Genomic DNA, 19,120 nt, shown 5'->3' on the forward strand with positions numbered 1-19,120 from the left:
TTTTGATGTGGAAATTAAGAGACAGGTGCAAAACATCCCTATTTTACTGCTGTCTCATCAGAGCCAGTTTAAAAGGAAGTGATTTAAAACAGATAGTCATACTTAGCCAGGCATGGTGATATGCACCTATAGTCCTAACAACTCAGGAGGCTGCGGCAAGAGGATTGCTTGAGTTGGAAGTGTCATTGAGCTATGATCACATCACTGTACTCCAGCCTGAGTGACAGAGCGAGACCCTGTCTCAAATAAATAAATAAATAAATATAAATTAAAACAGGTAGTCATAGCCATCTCTCAGTGATTTTCCAAGTATTTCTCCTTTCTTGCACTCTGATTAGATGAACAAACTATAAACTATAAACCATTTCAACAAGTATTCTTAAGTCCATTCTGCATAAACAGAGAAACCAGTAGTGTCTAAAAGACAGAAGCTTCTGATCAATCCAATTTTGTGATGACTCAGTCATCAAAACAGTAGAACTTATTAGGTGTGTTATTAATATCATTACTTGCTCTTTGGCATATGGCACAAAAGGGACAGGCTTGATTTCTTAAATCATGTACACACACACACACACACACACACACACACACACACACCCAGAAAAACCTAGCAAACTTCTCTAACCCTTAGTGATAAGAATGGAATAATGGATTTTGACCTTAATCCTCAAAATCTATTTTGAGAATTTCTTTATTTTTAGATTTTGTTTTATTTTGTTTATTTATTTGTTTGTTTGTTTTTTGAGACGGAGTCTCATTCTGTCGAGGCTGGAGTGCAGTGGCGTGATCTTGGCTCACTACAACCTCCGCCTCCCAGGTTCAAGCGATTCTCCTTCCTCAGCCTCCCGAGTAGCTGGGACTACAGGCGCCTGCCACCACACCCGGCTAATTTTTGTATTTTTAGTAGAGATGGGGTTTCACCATATTGGTCAGGCTGGTCTCAGACTCCTGATCTTGTGATCTGCCCACCTTGGCCTCCCAAAGTGCTGGGATTATTTATTTTTTATTATACAAATTTTGTTTTATTTTTTAAGACACAGGGTCTCACGTTGTTGCCCAGGCTGGTCTGAAACTCCTAGTCTCAAGTGATGCTACCACCTCAGTCTCCCGGGTAGCTGGGATTACAGACCTTACTTAACTTTAAGAAGTATCATTAGGATTGATAAGAGGCTGGGTATAGTGGCTCATGCCTGTAATCCTAGCATTTTGGGAGGCCAAAGGCAAGAGTATCCCTTGAGCCCAGGAGTTTGAGATCAGCCTGGGCAACATGGCAGGACCTTGTCTCTACAAAAAAAAATTAAATTAACCAAGCATGGTGGTGCATACCAGTGGTATATGCCTGTGGTCCCAGCTACTCAGGAGACTGAGGCAGGAGCCTGAGCCGAGGAGGTTGAGGCTGCAGTGAGCTGTGTTTACGCCACTACACTCCAGCTTGGGCAACAGAGCAAGACCTTGTTTCAAAAAAAAAAAAAACGCTATTAATGAGAGAAAACGCCACCACACTCTGTTGTTTTGAGAGTTTCTTACACTTCACTTTATACTCAGTCTCCTCTTCAGCTCTGTATGCTTTCTTGTTAATCAGTGTTGGGAAGGTAGACAGAAATAGATTAAGAGATTATAGCAAGGACCTTATCTGTCCTTAGTCATAGCTCTCCTAGTGGAGTCTGTAGTCCATATCTGATGGAATGGAGAAAGGACAAGAGTGCAGTGGCTTCCACTGAGCTGTTCAGAGGATGTGGGTAGCATGGACTTTTCTTAGGAAGCATGGCCATCCGAGAGATTCTCAGAACCTGGCATCGTGAGTCACCTGTCCGAAGACTGACTCAAGGTCAGGCCAGGACCTGGAATCTGTAATTTTATCTTGACTACCTTTTAACCACTTAAGCCTAATAAGCTTAAAGATGTTAAGTGGAATCCAAAGGAAGAGGATGCTGGCAGGGGGATACACTGGGAAAGAGAGACTAGAACGAGATGTACTAATTATCCATGGTTTTATCTTGTTCTCCTCTCTGTGATAATCTACTCAGTAAACACACAGTCAGCTTTCCTTCTATGCCTTTCACGTTTTTTTTTAGCTCTGTCTTTTAATTTGGAAACACAAGACTTTGAAGATGGAGAAGTTAGTTATACCTATGCAACTTGCCTTTTTCTAGGAAACTTAGCTTGTCACACAAGTGATTTTAATTTCTCTTTTTCTATACATGATAAGTCACATCAACAGGTATTAATTTTACTGGTGGGAAACAAAATCACTAAAAAATGAAAGTATTGTTTCATGCCAGATATAGTTTATCAGACTTGCATCTAGGCTTCCTGTTTTTTAAGTCTAGTGCTTGGGATGGTGCCTCAACTTCCTAGACTGAAAATCACTTTTTCCATCAGATCAGTGTGTCTGTAAATGAAATGTTGATGATGGAATATGTCAGGAGGGGATTTGGAAACCTTGAGAGTATGCGGGGCCAGGCATGGTAGCTCACGCCTGTAATCCCAGCACTCTGGGAGGCCTAGGCAGGTGGATCACCTGAGGTCAGGAGTTCGAGACCAGCCTGGCCAACATGGTGAAACCCCATCTTTACTAAAAATACAAAATTAACTGGGCATGATGGTGCATACCTGTAATCCCAGCTACTTGGGAGGCTGAGGCAGGAGAATTGCTTGAACCCGGGAGGTGGAGGTTGCAGAGAGCCAAGATTGTGCCACTGCAGTCCAGCCTGGGCAACAAGAGCGAAACTCCATCTCAAAAAAAAAAAAAAAGTATGTGGGATAATGTTTGGGATCTGTTGTGTTTTACCACGTGCCTTTTTAGTTCATTGTTATTTAGTTACCTTTAAGAAGTATCATTAGGATTAATAAGAGAAAAATATATATGTAATTTATAGATGTCTATATGTATTTAGAGCGGGCAGTATGGCTTAGGGGATAAGAATTCTGACAGGCCTAAGTTTAAATCCAAGTCCACCACGTAATAGCTGTGACCTTGGACTAGTTAAGTCTCTCAGGCTCAGTTTTCTTATCTACAGAATGAGGATAATAATATAATACCTACCTCAGGGTGATTGTGAGGATTAGATGAGGTTGTACATGGAAAACATATGGTAGTAGGTAAGCGCTCAGTAAATGCTAGCTGTTCTTATTAGTCTTAACCTGGGCGCCTGGGCTTCGTTGATGTGCTTTGGGTATCTTGTTTCTGGGATAATTCTGTGAAGTTTTGTGTGTCTGTTCTCAGAGAGATTCTATGTGAAATCAGAACCTCTGATCTTTGTTCCAGCAGGTGTCACCCTTCTTCCTTTTCCTGAAGCTATGTAATTGTTTTGGACTATTCCTACTGTTTTGAGTTAAAATATATATATATATACCTATATATATATTTTTCTTGGGACGGAGTCTCACACTGTCGCCCAGGTGGGAGTGCAGTGGCGCAATTTCTGCTCACTGCCACTTCCGCCTCGTTGGTTCAAGTGATAATCATGCCTTAGCCTCCCGAGTAGCTGGGATTACAGGTGTGTGCCACCACACCCAACTAATTTTTGTATTTTTAGTAGAGACGGGGTTTCACCATTTTGGCCAAGCTGGTCTGGAACTCCTGACTTCAAGCGATTCACCTGCCTGGACCTGCCAAAGTGCTGGGATTACAGGCATGAGCCACCACGCCTGGCCTCGAGTTCTATTTAAACTGAGAAACAAGTCTGTCTCTTAGAAGAAGAATCAAAACAGGTGGCCAGTGCCCCTGACTATCCTAAAAAAAAAACAGAGAGGAGAAAAGAAAGGTGGGGGGTGGAGGGGAGTAAAGAACAAAAGCAAAATAAGAGATCAGTGCAAGGAGGCTGGGCGCAGTGGCTCATGCCTGTAATCCCAGCACTTTGGGAGGCTGAGGTGCGTGGATCACGAGGTCAGGAGTTTGAGATCAACCTGGCCAATATGGTGAAACCCCGTCTCCACCAGCACGGTGGCAGGCACCTGTAATCCCAGCTCCTCGGGAGGCTGAGGCAGGAGAATTGCTCAAACCCGGAAAGCAGAGGTTGCAGCGAGCCGAGATCGCACCACTGCACTGCAGCCTGGGCGACAGAGCAAGTCTCTGTCTCAAAAAAAAAAAGAGAAACTAGGACAAGGAAAAGACACAGAGGAGAGAAAAAAGTTAGTGCATATTATGACAAGTAATAGAATATTACTAATAATTGCCTCACATAACACAGAATCCTCATCCCTTGCCTATAACCACATGTTTCTAGATCACCTGCCCCTTCAAACAAAAGGCCAATAAAAAGTAAATTGACCAGTGGTATTTATCAGTCAAAGCACATGTGTTGTAAATTTGTGATGCCATGAATGTGAGCTCTCAGGAAAGAAGTTTTGACATGGCTAGTATGGAAACCTGAATAAAACACTGTACGTGGTCAGGCTGCATAAAGCACATAGTTCCCCTGGCATTTAGAGAGAGCCCAAAAGCAGTCCGTGAGGAACCCAGGACTGCAGTCAGACTGCTCATATCCGATTCTAAGAAGACCTGCACTCCTTTTTACCATTTTATTCCTAATGCATTTCCCGTTCAAATAAAAAATCCAAACAGAGGAAACAAGCAGTGTGGCTGGGATTAATTGTGCATGAGTCAAAGGCTTGGGCTGACCCTAAGGGTCACCACACTTCCTATTTTTCTGTTCTCAAAATCTGGTCTTGCTAGTCCAGGAGTTCCTCATATTGGTATTTCAGAAGTCTGGGAATGACCACTAGTTATTCTGGAGATACCGATCTAATGGAAAAAGTGATCCGTTCCTAAGGAATCACCTAGGATCCCAGGGGAATAGCTTGTATGACTCTTTCTGATGAAAAACAGAGACTCATGCTTCAGTAAGAGGGCTATAAAATAGGGGCATTGGGGCAGAATATGGTGACCCACACCTTTAATCTCAGCAGTTTAGGAGGCCTAGGTGGGAGGATCACTTGAGCCCAGGAGTTTGAGGCCAGCTTGGGCAACAAATGAGACCCTATCTCCACAATAAAAAAAAAAAATTAGCTGGGCACAGTGGCACACACCTGTAGTCCTAGCTACTCAGGAGGCTGAGGCAGGAGGATCGCTTGAGCCTGGGAGGTCAAGCCTACAATGAGCAGTGATTGAGCCACTGCCCTCCAGCCTGGGTAACAGACTGAGACCCTGCCTCAAAAAGTAATAATAATCAAATGAATTTTAAAATAAAAAGGGTATTGAACTAAATAATCTCTAAAGTACTTTCCAGGTTCTAAGTTGTGTATGTTTTTGAAGATTCACCTTTACTATGTAGAAATAACCAATAAAATAGCAGTCCATCAGGTAATAAAGCTTATCAAAACAGTTACCCTGCTGAAAATAGACAGGAAAACAAGCCTTATTATATGAGTTCATGGGGATCTGGCAAAACAAGGAAAATAGCATAATTCTACAGCTTTAAGAAAGCCAGTTGATTTCAAAGCCAGCAGAGTGGGAGTTATGGCACGCTTTTATTCTTCCCCTTCACCAAGAGGCCCATTGTGTCTGAACAGCAGTCAGTCACCAGTGCATTCCCTCTGTGTTCCCGATGGATGGCCTTACGGCCAGAGGGGGAAAAATTACTTGTGGATTTTTGTTGTTTTTTTTTTTTTAGACAGTCTCGCTCTGTCACCCAGGCTGGAGTGCAGTGGCGCAATCTCGGCTCACTGCAAGCTCCGCCTCCTGGTTGACACCATTCTCCTGCCTCAGCCTCCCTGGTAGCTGGGACTACAAGCGCCCACCACCACACCCAGCTAATGTTTTGTAATTTTAGTAGAGACGGGGTTTCACCGTGTTAGCCAGGATGGTCTCGATCTCCTGACCTCGTGATCCCCCTGCCTCGGCATCCCAAAGTGCTGGGATTACAGGCGTGAGCCACCGTGCCCAGCCTTGTGATTTTTTAGGACCCCAACTTCTGACCAAGGGATAGGGAATCATAAGTTAAAAGAATGTAGAAATACAGGACCAAGACCCTATTTTTGGGGAACATTGAAACCAAATAATATCAAATTTGTGAAAATATGTTGGGCATCTCTCTCTCAGTCTAAAATCTTATGTTAGGTGCTGTATAGTATATAAAAATACAAGTGTCAGAATTCATGATATAGGCAATAATTTCTTTTCTAGGCTATAGACAGCCAAGATGAATGTGAGCTTCTAAGGTTTTTTAGAGAAGCAAGCCAAGGTTTCAGATGGAGAGATAGTGTAACATGAGTAAGGCTTTGGGATTAATAATGATGTGGCTTCATAACAATGAAAGCCTCCTTGTGTGGAATAGGGTCTCCTATCATAGGTGAGATAATATTGGATAGTTGGAGAAAGGGAAGGTTATAACTGGATAATCATGAATGTAAGTTTGCTTTGGAGTGGAAGCAGAAGTCTTTTGGTAGCTCAGTAAACCTCTAGAGAGAGTGTCCAGAGCAAATTTACTTTTTATATATTTTGGGTAATAAGAATAGGATTATTGAGGAAGAAGCCATTAGCAGTAGGCTCCTTGTGCTTCATGGTAAAAGTTTGGCCCGGGGAGGGAGATGATAAAACTGGTACATTTGTAATCTTGATTTGTCATGAATCATTTGGTAGACTTGAAGAAATAATGCCTGGGGACAAGATTTAAAAGGGTGAGATGGTGGGAATTGGACCATGGTTGTAGCATAGAGCAATTAGTAGAAGGAAGAGGCTGGGCACAGTGGCTCACACCTGAAATCCCAGCACTGTGGGAGACTGAGGCGGGTGGATCACTTGAGTCCAGGAGTTCGAGACCAGCCTAGGCAACATAGTGAGACCTTGTCAAAATAAAAACTAGGTATAGTGGCACATGCCTGTAGTCTCAGCTGCTTAGGAGGCTGAGGTGGGACAATCAGTTCAGCCCGGGTGGTCAAGGCTGCAGTAAGCCGTGATTGCACCACTGCACTCGGCCTTGGTGATAGAGTGAGACCCTGTCTCCACAAAAAAAAAAAAAAAAAAAAAAAAAAAGGAAAGAAAAAAGGAAGAAATATTTTGAAAGAAGGAATTAGAAGAAAAAAGGAAATTAGCAGCAAAAGTCAGTTTGGAAAGCAGAATGTAATGAATTTATTTGGGAGTTGGAGTTGAAGAATAATCATCATTAGCAAATGAACATCAAGTGCTTGCCATGCAAAAGGCATCATACCAGACTCTTGAGATACCAAAGAGAAGGTGGTACCTATCATTAAGGAACCTGTAACCTACTTGGGAATATAAGACAGACTTAGTTTTTTTTTCTTATTTGTTTATTTTATTTTATTTTTTAGAGACAGGGCCTCTCTTTGTCACCCAGGCTGGAGTTCAGTGGTCTGATCATAGTTCACTGTAGCCTTGAACTCTTGGGCTCAAGCAGTCTTCCCACCTCAGCCTCACGAGTAGCTGAGACTACAGGCAATAGCTACCTTGCCTGAGTAGACTTAATTTTTTGTTGTTGTTGAGATGGAGTTTCGCTCTTGTCACACAGGCTGGAGTGCAATGGTGCAGCCTCAGCTCACTGCAACCTGTCTCCCACGTTCAAGCCATTTTTCTTCCTCAGCCTCTCAAGTAGCTGGGGTTATAGGCGTGCACCCCCCCGCCACCCCCCCGCCCAGCTAATTTTGTATTTTTAGTAGAGACAGGGTTTCACCATGTTGGCCAGGCTAGTCTTGAACTCCTGACCTGAGGTGATCCACCCACCTCGGTCTCCCGAAGTGCTGGGATTACAGGTGTGAGCCACCGCACCTGGCCTAAATTTTTTTTAATCAAGAGCATATAAAAATCAAGAGCATAAAAGACAACTGGTTTTCCAATGTGCTTGACTATAAAATGACTCATAGGATTTTGCCAGGTGCTTTGCTACCCAGATCTTCTTTTACCTAGGCCAGGTGCATTCCTTGAGCACCTCTGACTTGGGTACTGAGTGAGAAGGAAATTTTAACTATAAAAGTATAGGTAAGATTAACTTTAATCTTAACTGTAAGATTAAAATAGATAATCTACAAATGAACAGCTTATCAGATAATTAAGAGTTTGTTATAAAACAATTTATTATAAAATTAGAGTAATTTTTTCAAAATTAAATCATAAATCATATAGAACTGAATTTTAATTTCATTTTTCCAGAAACATATACTGTGCTCTTATCCTTTCTTTACTCAACTTCTTCTACAATAAGATAGATGCTAACTGTTCAGCTTTCATTTTGTGAGGATAACCTGAAAATTGGTTATTTTCAAAAACAAAAGTGGTGATTATTGGTACCTTCTTTTAAGATCTCATTTTAATATATTTTCAGGATAGGGACAGTTCAAGAAGGCCTCTGGAGAACATGATCGAACATTCACTGCCCATATCCTTCATCTCCAACAAAGAACCCTTTTTTTTTTTTTTGAGACATGGTCTTGCTCTGTTGCCCAGGCCGGAGTGCAGTGGTGCCACCATAGCTCACTGCAGGCTCAAACTCCTGGGCTGAAGCAATCCATCCTTCTGCCTCAGGTTCTCAAGTAGCTGGGACTACAGCGCTCACCACCACACCCGGCTAATTTTTTTTTTTAATTTTAAATAGAGATGAGGTCTCGCTATGTTGCCCAGGCTGATCTTGAACTCTTCTGCTCAAGCAATCCTTCTACCTCAGTCTCCCAAAGTGCTGGAATTACAGATGTGAGCCACTGTACCTGGCCTCCCTGTATACTCTTAAAAGTTATTGAGACCCCAAAGAGCTTTTTTGGTTTTTTGGGGGTTTTTTGTTTTGTTTTTGTTTTTGAGACAGTGTCTTTCTCTGTCGCCCAGGCTGGAGTGCAGTAGCACAGCCATGGCTCACTGCAGCCTTGACTTCCCAGGTTCAAGTGACTCTCCCGCCTCAGCCTTCCAAGTATCTGGAACCACAGGTGGGCACCACCACACCTGGCTAATTATTGTATTTTTCCCAAAGAGCTTCTGTTTATGTGGGCTGTGTCTGTTGATATTTATCATATTAGCTATTACAACTGGGAATTTTTAAAACTTGTTTATCAATCTATTAAAAACCCATTACATATTAACATAAATAACATATTTTTATGAAAAATAAGTATAGCTTTCCAAACAAAAAAAATTAATGAGGAATGACATTGCTTTACATGTTTGTAAATATTTTTAATGTTTGACTTACTAAAAGCAAACCAGATTCTATTTGCATCTGTATTCAATCTGTTGCAATGTGTTGTTTTCATGGAATTATGTGAAGAAAATCCAGCCTTACACAAATATGCAATGGGAGACGGGAAAAGGTATTTTAATAGTCTTTTCAAATAATTGCAAATATTCATCGTTGACACTGCACCAAAATTCAACGATTGGTAATTTCTTATGAGTTAATTGCAGTGTGGGATCTGAAACTATGTTGGTGAACTTTCATAATATTACACTAAAATTCATTAATCTGCCTTGCTTTTGGAGTGTGAATCTTTTAGCCATGAATGATTTTATACCGGCATGCATTTGTCATTTGGGAAATATTGATTTAATTAGCTACTCAGTTATTCCAAATGTTGACCATTTCAACATACAATATGAAAAAATCATATTTGTTACTATCTCATCAGAAGAATCTTTAAGTATGAGAAAGCTGCCAAGCCTGTGGTAGTAGATACAAGTTTTTCAAAATTCTGATTTTCTCTTGGAAGTTGGAATTTTATCATTGGCAACAAATACTGTCATTTGTTCTCCTTGATGTTTCAGACTCACTTTCATTTTGGAGGAAACATCTGCCAGATATCTAAGTCTGAATAAACATAGTTGTCTGTTATTCATTCTTGCACATAAAATGGTGTTATGTGAAAATAAACAGATGGTTCAGGCATATAACTCAGTTACTCATGCTTCTCCTCAGCCAGTAAAAGTGCTTTATGTGTAATTCCTGTATTGTCACACAGAATATTACAAGAGAATTGTTCTTAAGGGTTGAGATTTAACACAATGCATAATTTGTATTGCTTCTTAACTGAAAATGGCTTTTTTTAAAAACTGTGAGTACATGGTTATGAAGAATACGATGACCATACAGTGACTATTCGTGTAATTTGTGGCTACTGCCTTTGCTTATGAATTGCCAGCAATTTTTAATTAATTAATTATTTTTTTGACTTGCTCTGTTGCCCAAGCTGGAGTGCAGTGGTGTGATCTCAGCTCACTGCGACCTCTGCCTTCTGAGTTTAATTTCTGCCTCAGCCTCCCGAATAGCTGGGACTACAGGCACGTGCCACCATGCTCGGCCAATTTTTGTATTTTTAATAGAGACGGGGTTTCACCATGTTGACCAGGCTGCTCTCGAACTCCTGACCTCAAGTGATCCGCCTGCCTTGGCCTCCCAAAGTGCTCGGATTACAGGCATGAGCCATCGCGCCCAGCCATTTTATTTTTATTTTTGAAACAAGTGTTGCTCTGTCACCCAGACTGGAGCGTAGTGGTGAAATCACAGCTTACTGCAGCCTTGACCTCCTGGGTTCAAGCTATCCTCCCACCTCAGCCTCCCGAATAGCTGGGACTACAGGCATGAGCCACAATGCACAGCTAATTTTTAAATTTATTGTAGAGACAAGGTCTTAACATGTTGCCCAGGCTGGTTTTGAACTCCTGGTCTCAAGCGATCCTCCTGCCTTGGCCTCCCCCAAAGTGCTCGGATTTCTGGTATAAGCCACCACACCGAGCTGGCCAGCAGTTTTAATCATCATTGCTTTTTCACAGAGATTACAAAAGTCAGCAGAGTAAAATATGTAGATAAAGTCTTAGTGTTATTATGAGAATGGTTTTGACCTCACAGATTCTCTGCTAGGATCTCAGAGACCCACCCCTATGGTTCCATGGATCACTCTGAAAACTACAGTTTCATAGAACTGCTCCAGTTCAATAAATTGTCAAAATTGTTCATGCTCCTAAAGCTCTAGGTGTATTTCCTTGAATTTGGTAGCTGTTTAAAATGAGAGGTTGCACTATTAGTCGTGATAATGTTCTGCTGGGTGATGACTGAGGTCACCATCTCTGCTCCTCTTTTCTTTAGGTGACCTGGTGATTCTCGATGGCATTCCCACTGCAGGCTGGCTGCAGGGCCGAAGCTGCTGGGGCGCACGGGGCTTCTTCCCATCTTCGTGTGTCCGCGAGCTCTGCCTCTCCTCACAGAGCCGGCAGTGGCACTCCCAGAGCGCCCTGTTTCAGATTCCGGCATATTCCATGGGACAAGCCCGGGCCCTGATGGGGCTTTCTGCTCAGCTGGATGAAGAGCTGGACTTCAGGGAAGGGGATGTGATCACCATTATTGGAGTTCCTGAACCAGGCTGGTTTGAAGGGGAGTTAGAGGGCCGAAGAGGCATTTTTCCAGAAGGTTTTGTAGAGCTGTTGGGGCCCTTGAGGACTGTGGATGAGTCGGTAAGTTCTGGAAATCAAGATGACTGCATTGTTAATGGTGAAGTAGATACCCCTGTAGGAGAAGAAGAGATAGGGCCAGATGAGGATGAGGAGGAGCCAGGGACCTACGGGGTCGCCCTGTACAGATTCCAAGCCCTGGAGCCAAATGAGCTGGATTTCGAGGTCGGGGATAAAATCCGAATTCTGGCGACCTTGGAAGATGGCTGGCTGGAAGGATCCCTGAAGGGCAGGACAGGCATCTTTCCTTACCGGTTTGTGAAATTATGTCCTGACACACGGGTGGAGGAAACCATGGCTCTGCCCCAGGAAGGCAGCCTTGCCAGGATCCCGGAAACTTCTTTGGATTGTTTGGAGAACTCCTTAGGAGTAGAGGAACAAAGACACGAAACCAGTGACCATGAGACCGAGGAGCCTGACTGCATTATTTCTGAAGCACCCACTTCTCCCCTCGGTCATCTGACTTCAGAGTATGATGCAGACAGAAACTCTTATCATGACGAGGACACCACAGGAGGGCCCCCAAGAAGCCCAGGCATGGAGTGGGAAATGCCTCTTGCCACAGACTCTCCCACCTCTGACCCTTCAGAGGTAGTCAATGGTACTTCCTCCCAACCTCAGGTCCCTTTTCATCCCAACTTGCAGAAAAGCCAGTATTATTCTACAGCGGGAGGAAGCCACCTGCACTCAGAACAGTACCCTGACCTTCTTCCCCTAGAAGCAAGGACTAGAGACTATGCCAGCCTACCTCCCAAAAGAATGTATTCCCAGCTAAAAACTCTTCAGAAGCCAGTGCTCCCTCTTTACAGGGGCTCTTCTGTTTCAGCTTCAAGAGTAGTCAAACCCAGCCAATCGAGTCCTCAGCTCCACGACCTAGCAAGTTATGCTAAAAAGCACCACATGTCCAGCGTTTACTCCGTCTCAGAGAGATTGGAGATGAAGCCTGGTCCGCAAGCCCAAGGGCTTGTTACAGAAGCAGCAACACATTCACAGGGAGACGGCAGCACTGACCTGGACTCGAAGCTGACACAACAGCTAATCGAGTTTGAGAAGAGCTTGGCAGCGCCCGGCACAGAGCCAGATAAAATTTTACGCCACTTTTCAATCATGGACTTTAACTCTGAGAAGGATATTGTCCGAGGTTCCTCAAAGTTAATCACCGAGCAGGAGCTGCCGGAAAGGAGAAAGGCCCTAAGGCCACCGCCACCTCGTCCCTATACTCCAGTATCCACTTCTCCCCATTTGCTGGTTGACCAGAACCTAAAACCTGCACCACCCTTGGTGGTGCGACCCTCTCGCCCAGCTCCCCTGCCTCCCTCAGCACAGCAGAGAACAAATGCGGTATCCCCCAAGCTCCTATCTCGACACCGTCCTACCTGTGAGACCTTAGAAAAGGAGGGCCCCGGACATATGGGAAAGAGTCTGGACCAGACCTCCCCATGCCCCTTAGTGCTGGTGAGGATTGAGGAAATGGAGCAGGACTTGGATATGTACAGTAGAGCTCAAGAAGAGCTAAACCTCATGCTGGAGGAGAAGCAGGATGAATCATCAAGGGCAGAGACCCTCGAGGATCTCAAGTTCTGTGAAAGTAACATTGAAAGTTTGAATATGGAACTCCAGCAACTAAGAGGTAAGTGACGAGGAAATAATATATACCTGTTTCTTGACACTCACAAGTCCCAGAAACAGCCTACCCAGGCTTTTTAAGGATATGTTACCATCCTCGATGGACAAAAAATGATTTACATTTTCATTACCTAATTTCTTTTCTTTTTTTTTTTCTTTTTTTGAGACAGAGTCTTGCTCTGTTGCCCAGGCTGGAGTGCAGTGGCATGAACTTGGCTCACCGCTGCCTCCGCCTCCTGGGCTCAAGTGATTCTCCTGCCTCAGCCTCCCAAATGGCTGGGATTACAGACATGCGCCATCACCACACCTGGCTAATTTTTGTATTTTTAGTAGAGACAGGGTTTTGCCATGTTGCCAGGCTGGTCTTGAACTCCTGACCTCCGGTGATCCACCTGCCTTGGCCTCCCAAAGTGCTGGGATTACAGGCATGAGCCACCACGCCTGGCTTCTTTTTTTTTTTTGAGACAGAACTTCGCTCTTGTTGCCCAGGCTGGAGTGCAATGACGTGATCTTGGCTCACCACAACATCTGCCTCCCAGGTTCAAGCGATTCTCCTGCCTCAGCCTCCTGAGTAGCTGGGATTACAGGCATGCGCCACCATGCCCGGCTAATTTTGTATTTTTACTGGAGATGGGAATTCTCCATGTTGGTCAGGCTGGTCTCGAACTCCTGACCTCAGGTGATCCGCCCGCCTCAACCTCCCAAAGTGCTGGGATTACAGGCGTGAGCCACCGCACCCAGCCTCACTACCTAATTTCTTATTTCATCACCCTAGATAGGCTGTCTTGAGCCTCTGACTCTGCTTTGAGCCTATGACTGCTGCAGCCTCCTGACTTCATTTGCTTCTCAGATAAAGAATCTTTTTTTTTTTTTTTTTTTTTTAATTATACTTTAGGGTTTTAGGGTACATGTGCACAATGTGCAGGTTTGTTACATATGTATCCGTGTGCCATGTTGATTTCCTGCACCCATTAACTCGTCATTTAGCATTAGGTGTATCTCCTAATGCTGTCCCTCCCCCCTCCCCCCACCCCACAACAGTCCCCGGAGTGTGATGTTCCCCTTCTTGTGTCCATGAGTTCTCATTGTTCAATTCCCACCTATGAGTGAGAACATGCGGTGTTTGGTTTTTTGTCCTTGCGATAGTTTACTGAGAATGATGTTTTCCAGTTTCATCCATGTCCCTACAAAGGACATGAACTAACCTTGCCGGGTGTGGTGGCTCACACCTGTGATCCCAGCACTTTGGAAGGCTGCAGTAGGTGAATTGCTTGAGCCCAGGAGTTTGAGACCAGCCTGGGCAACAGGGCCAAACCCTGCTTCTACAAAAAAATACAAAAAATAATTAGCCAGGCATGGTGGTATATCCCGGTAGTCCCAGCTACTCGGGAGGCTGAGGTGGGAGGATTGCTTGCACCTGGGAGACAGAGGTTGCTGTGAGCAATGATCATGCCACTGCTCTCCAGCTTGGGCAACAGAGTGAGACCCTGTCTCCAAAAAAAAAAAAAAAAACCTCACACCTCGGAGACACGTATCCCTCCGGAACATTTATGTCTCTTATTCTGCTATGGCATCCATAGCAGTGGTGCAGATGGGAAGTCCCTAAGTAGAACTTCCTTTAATCGGGCTCCACTAAGCACTAAAGACTTCCAGGTTAAGACTCATGAGAAAACTCCATCTTGTATCTTTGCTGTCCAGAGAGTAGATTTCTTTTTTTCCTTTTTTTTTTTTTTTTTTTTTTTTTTGAGACAGAATCTTACTCTGTCACCCAGGCAGGAGTGTAGTGATGAGACCTTGGCTCACTGCAACCTGTGCCTCCCAGGTTCAAGTGATCTTATGCCTCAGCCTCCCAAATAGCTGGGATTACAGATGCATGCCACCACACCTGGCTAATTTTTCTATTTTTAGCAGAGATGGGGTTTTGCCACGTTGCCCAGGCTGGTCTCGAACTCCTGACCTCAAGTGATCCACCCACCTTGGCCTCCCAAAGTGCTGGGATACCATGTCTGGCCAAGGGAGTAGATTTTAATAATAGTAATAGCTAACACTTATTACCATATTAGTAAGCATGTATTAGAATTTGCCTACAGGAAGAATGTTCACAGCTACCCTAAAGGTACAGTGATAATTCATATGGCTACTCTATAGATGAGGAAACTAAGACATAGATATTGAGTAGGCTCAAGCCTGTAATACCAGCACTTTGGGAGGCTGAGATAGGAGGATCGCTAGAGCCCAGGAGTTCAAGAGCAGCCTGGGCAACATAGACCCTGTCTCTAAAAAAAAAAAAAAAAAAAAAAAAAAATTTAAATTAAATTTGAAAAGAGATTAAGTGATTTGCCAAGGGAGTTGGGATTTAAGCTTATGTTTCTAACAACTATAGTTCACCGCTTCCTACCTGGCACATTGAAAAATTCAAATTATTTCCCTCAATTTGGGAGTGATAAGCCTCTGGAGACTTCATTCATATTCACCAGACTCACAGGAGAAAAAATTTATAAATAGGAAGAGTACGAGAGGGAGGCAACCAACAGCAATTGGTCTAGGGCCCAAGAACGTGAATGTATGTCACTTTTGGCTTGTGTACCAGAGACCTTTGAACTTACGTGTCATCAGGAAAGTCAATAATAGAAAGCAACCCAGGGGGTCTAGGAATAGCAGGATACTAATAAGAGATAAAAGCAGAATGGTGATCCAGAGATCCTGGATCAAGATGGCAGACTGAGCACACATAGCTACCTCCCTCTCTTTCTACTTTAGGTCTATAAAAGTGAATGGAAATAATATAATAAAAAAATTCCAATAAAAAAGTATTATTGGAAATCAAGTAATCTTCTGAAAGATGGTATAGCAGAAAGAGAGGGAAACCTCTATTCAAAATATTCTCAGGAAAGGACTATTATGCATGTGGGCAGAGTTCTAAGGGAACTGCAGACTAAGAGATGCTGTGGTAGAAGGGGTCCTAGAGCACATTCAGTGTAATTGATTAGGGGATAGCTAGGGAGCCAGGTCGCTGGGTTGCTTGTACTGAACAGCAGGAGCATTTACCCTCAAGCTACAGCATGAAGTAGATGCTTAGACAAGTCCTCAAAAAGGTGTTCATTTAATATGAGTACCTGAGCTCTCAGGGGAATGCCAGATACCTTGATTTCAGAGTCCCTGAAAAAGAATTCTGAGGGAACCTTGGCTGGGTGTTACATTCCCAAAGCCCTAGCAAACTCCAGATTCTCCATCACTTTCTATACCTACAAGTTTCAAGATTAACCTGTAAACAATTCTTGCATTAGATACTGTATTAGTCCATTTTCACACTGCTGATAAAGACATACCAGAGACTGGGCAATTTATAAAATGAAGAGGTTTAATGGACTTAGAATTCCACATGGTTGTGGAGGCCTCACAATCATGGTGGAAGGCAAGGAGGAGCAAGTCACGTCTTACATGGATGGTAGCAGGCAAAGAGCGAGTTTGTGCAGGGAGACTCCCATTTTTCAAAACCATCAGATCTCGTGAGACTTACCCTTATGAGAGCAGCACAGGAAAGACCTGCCCCCATGATTCAATTATCTCCCACCGGCTCCCTCCCACAGCACATAAGAATTCAAGATGAGATTGGAGTGGGGACACAGCCAAACCATATCATTCTGCCTGGACCCTCCCAAATCTCATGTCCTCACATTTAAAAATTAATCATGCCTTCCCAACAGTCCCCCAAAGTCTTAACTCATTTCAGCATTAACTCAAAAGTCCACAGTTCAATGTCTCATCTGAGACAAGGCAAGTCCCTTCTGCCTATGAGCTTGTAAAATCAAAAGCAAGTTAGTTACTTCGTAGAAACAATGGGGATACAGGCATTGGGTAAATACAGCCATTACAAATGGGAGAAATTGGCCAAAACAAAGGGGCTACAGGCCCCATGGAAGTCTGAAATCCAGTGGGGCAGTCAAATCTTAAAGCTCCAGAATGGTCTCCTTTGACTCCATGTCTCACAACTAGGTCACACCGATGCAAGAGGTGGGTTCTCATGGTGTTGGGCAGCTCTGCCCCTGTGGCTCTGCAGGGTACAGCCTCCCTCCTGGCTGCCTTCACGGGCTGATGTTGAGTGTCTGCGGCTTTTCCAGGCACATGGTGCAAGCTGTTGGTGGATCTACCATTCTGGGGTCTGGAGGATTTTGGCCCACTTCTCACAGCTCCACTAGGTGGTGCCCCAGTAGGGACTCTGTGTGGAGGCTCTGACCCCACATTTTCCTTCTGCACTGCCCCAGCAGAGGTTCTCCATGAGAGCCCTGCCCCTGCAGCAAATTTCTGCCTGGACATCCAGGCATTTCCATACATCCTTTGAAATCGAGGCAGAGGTTCCCGAACCTCAATTCTTGACTTCTGTGCACCCGCAGGCTCAACACCACGTGGAAGCTGCCAAGGCTTGGGGCTTGCACCCTCTGAAGCCATGGCCTGAGTTCTACATTGGCCCCTTTCAGCCATGGCTGGAGCAGCTGGAACACAGGGCACCAACTCCCTAGGCACAGCCCAGGAAACCACTCTTTCCTCCTAGGCCTCCGGGCCTGTGATGGGTGCAGTTGCCATGAAGACCTCTGACATGCCCTGGAGACATTTTCCCCATTGTCTTGGGGATTAACATTTGGCTGCTCTTACTTATGCAAGTTTCTGCAGCCGGTTTTTCTTTTCAGGAAATGGGATTTTCTTTTCTATCACATTGTCAGGCTGCAGATTTTTGGAACTTTTGTGCTCTGCATCCCTTATAAAACTGAATGCCTTTAACAGCACCCAAGTCACCTCTTGCATGCTTTGCTGCTTAGAAATTTTTTCTGCCAGATACCCTAAATCATCTCTCTCAAGTTCAAATTTCCACAAATCTCTAGGGAAGGGGCAAAATGCTACCAGTCTCTTTGCTAAAATATAACAAGAGTCACTTTTGGTCCAGTTCCCAACAAGTTCCTCATCTCCTTCTGAGACCACCTCAGCCTGGATTTTATTGTCCATATCTTTATCAGCATTTTGGTCAAAGCCATTCAACAAGTCTCTAGGGAGTTCCAAACTTTTCCACATTTTCCTGTCTTCTTCTGAGCCCTCCAAATTGTTCCAGCCTCCACCTGTTACCCAGTTCCAAAGTCAGTTCCACATTTCCGGGTATCTTTTCAGCAGTGCCCCACTTTACTGGTACCATTTTACTGTATTAGTCCATTTTCACACTGCTGATAAAGACATACCCAAGACTGGGCAATTTACAAAATAAAGAGGTTTAATGGACTTATAGTTCCATATGCTGGGGAGGCCTCACAATCATGGTGGAAGGCAAGGAGGAGCAAGTCACATCTTACGTGGATGGCAGCTGGCAAAGAGAGAGCTTGTGCGGGAAGACTCCCGTTTTTCAAAACATCTCTTGTGAGACTGATTCAGTCACGAGAACAGCACAGGAAAGACCTGCGCCCCATGATTCAATTACCTCCTACCAGGTCCCTCCCACAACATGTAGGAATTCAAGATGGGATTTGGGTGGGGACACAGCTAAACCATATCAGATATATAGGTGGGAGAATAAAAGACTCCCAAATTTCAGGTAGCAGGAATTTCCCAATAATGGTGCTTTTTAGAATTAATAGTGTTCATGGAAAATGTTATGTCTTCTGTGCTTAAGAACACTGCAGTGTTTTTATTTTTATTTTTTGTGTGTGCAGTGTTTTTAAATGGGTAAATGGACCGGTACTACATAAAACTGGTGTTCTTTTTTATTCACCCAGACCTTCATTTTCAGAATTAGTTTATTCAGCAAGTGTTCTGACTTTTTTAACAAATTGCAGTTTAGTACTGTGAAAGACTTAATGTGGGTGTAGTCTATTTCAGGAAGACTTTGTAAAATTTGAATCCACCAAATACAGTATTGGGTATGTTAATGTTGATTTGATTGATTTCTCAAAAGGTATTTTGATAATATCTATTGCTAATATGATAAAATTACTTATTCCTTGCAGTAACAGCCAATTTCTCATAAGGTCATTTTTTTTCTGTCTTCATAAAAGGTGTATCCAACAATATAAGCTATCCCTCAAGAGGTGGAAATTAACCAGTTTGAGCACCAGGCATTACTCC

General features: G+C 43.7%; 1 protein-coding gene and 1 long non-coding RNA gene across 6 annotated transcripts in view; one reads left to right on the plus strand and one right to left on the minus strand.

Annotated features, from left to right (window-relative positions):
* LOC129467698 (uncharacterized) overlaps positions 1–19,120 on the minus strand; it is a 78,415-nt gene that overhangs the window by 46,749 nt on the left and 12,546 nt on the right. The gene's annotated exons all lie outside the window — the stretch shown is intronic.
* Positions 1–19,120, plus strand: part of DNMBP (dynamin binding protein) — a 131,214-nt gene that overhangs the window by 42,656 nt on the left and 69,438 nt on the right. For all 5 annotated transcript variants that reach the window (XM_055252069.2, XM_055252078.2, XM_063627099.1 and 2 more), the window contains one exon: positions 11,025–13,016. In XM_055252069.2, the coding sequence (XP_055108044.2) occupies positions 11,025–13,016 (1,992 nt within the window). The remainder of the gene's footprint in view (positions 1–11,024; positions 13,017–19,120) is intronic.

Source organism: Symphalangus syndactylus, chromosome 2 (assembly GCF_028878055.3).
Source record: "Symphalangus syndactylus isolate Jambi chromosome 2, NHGRI_mSymSyn1-v2.1_pri, whole genome shotgun sequence".
Taxonomy (NCBI): domain Eukaryota; kingdom Metazoa; phylum Chordata; class Mammalia; order Primates; family Hylobatidae; genus Symphalangus; species Symphalangus syndactylus.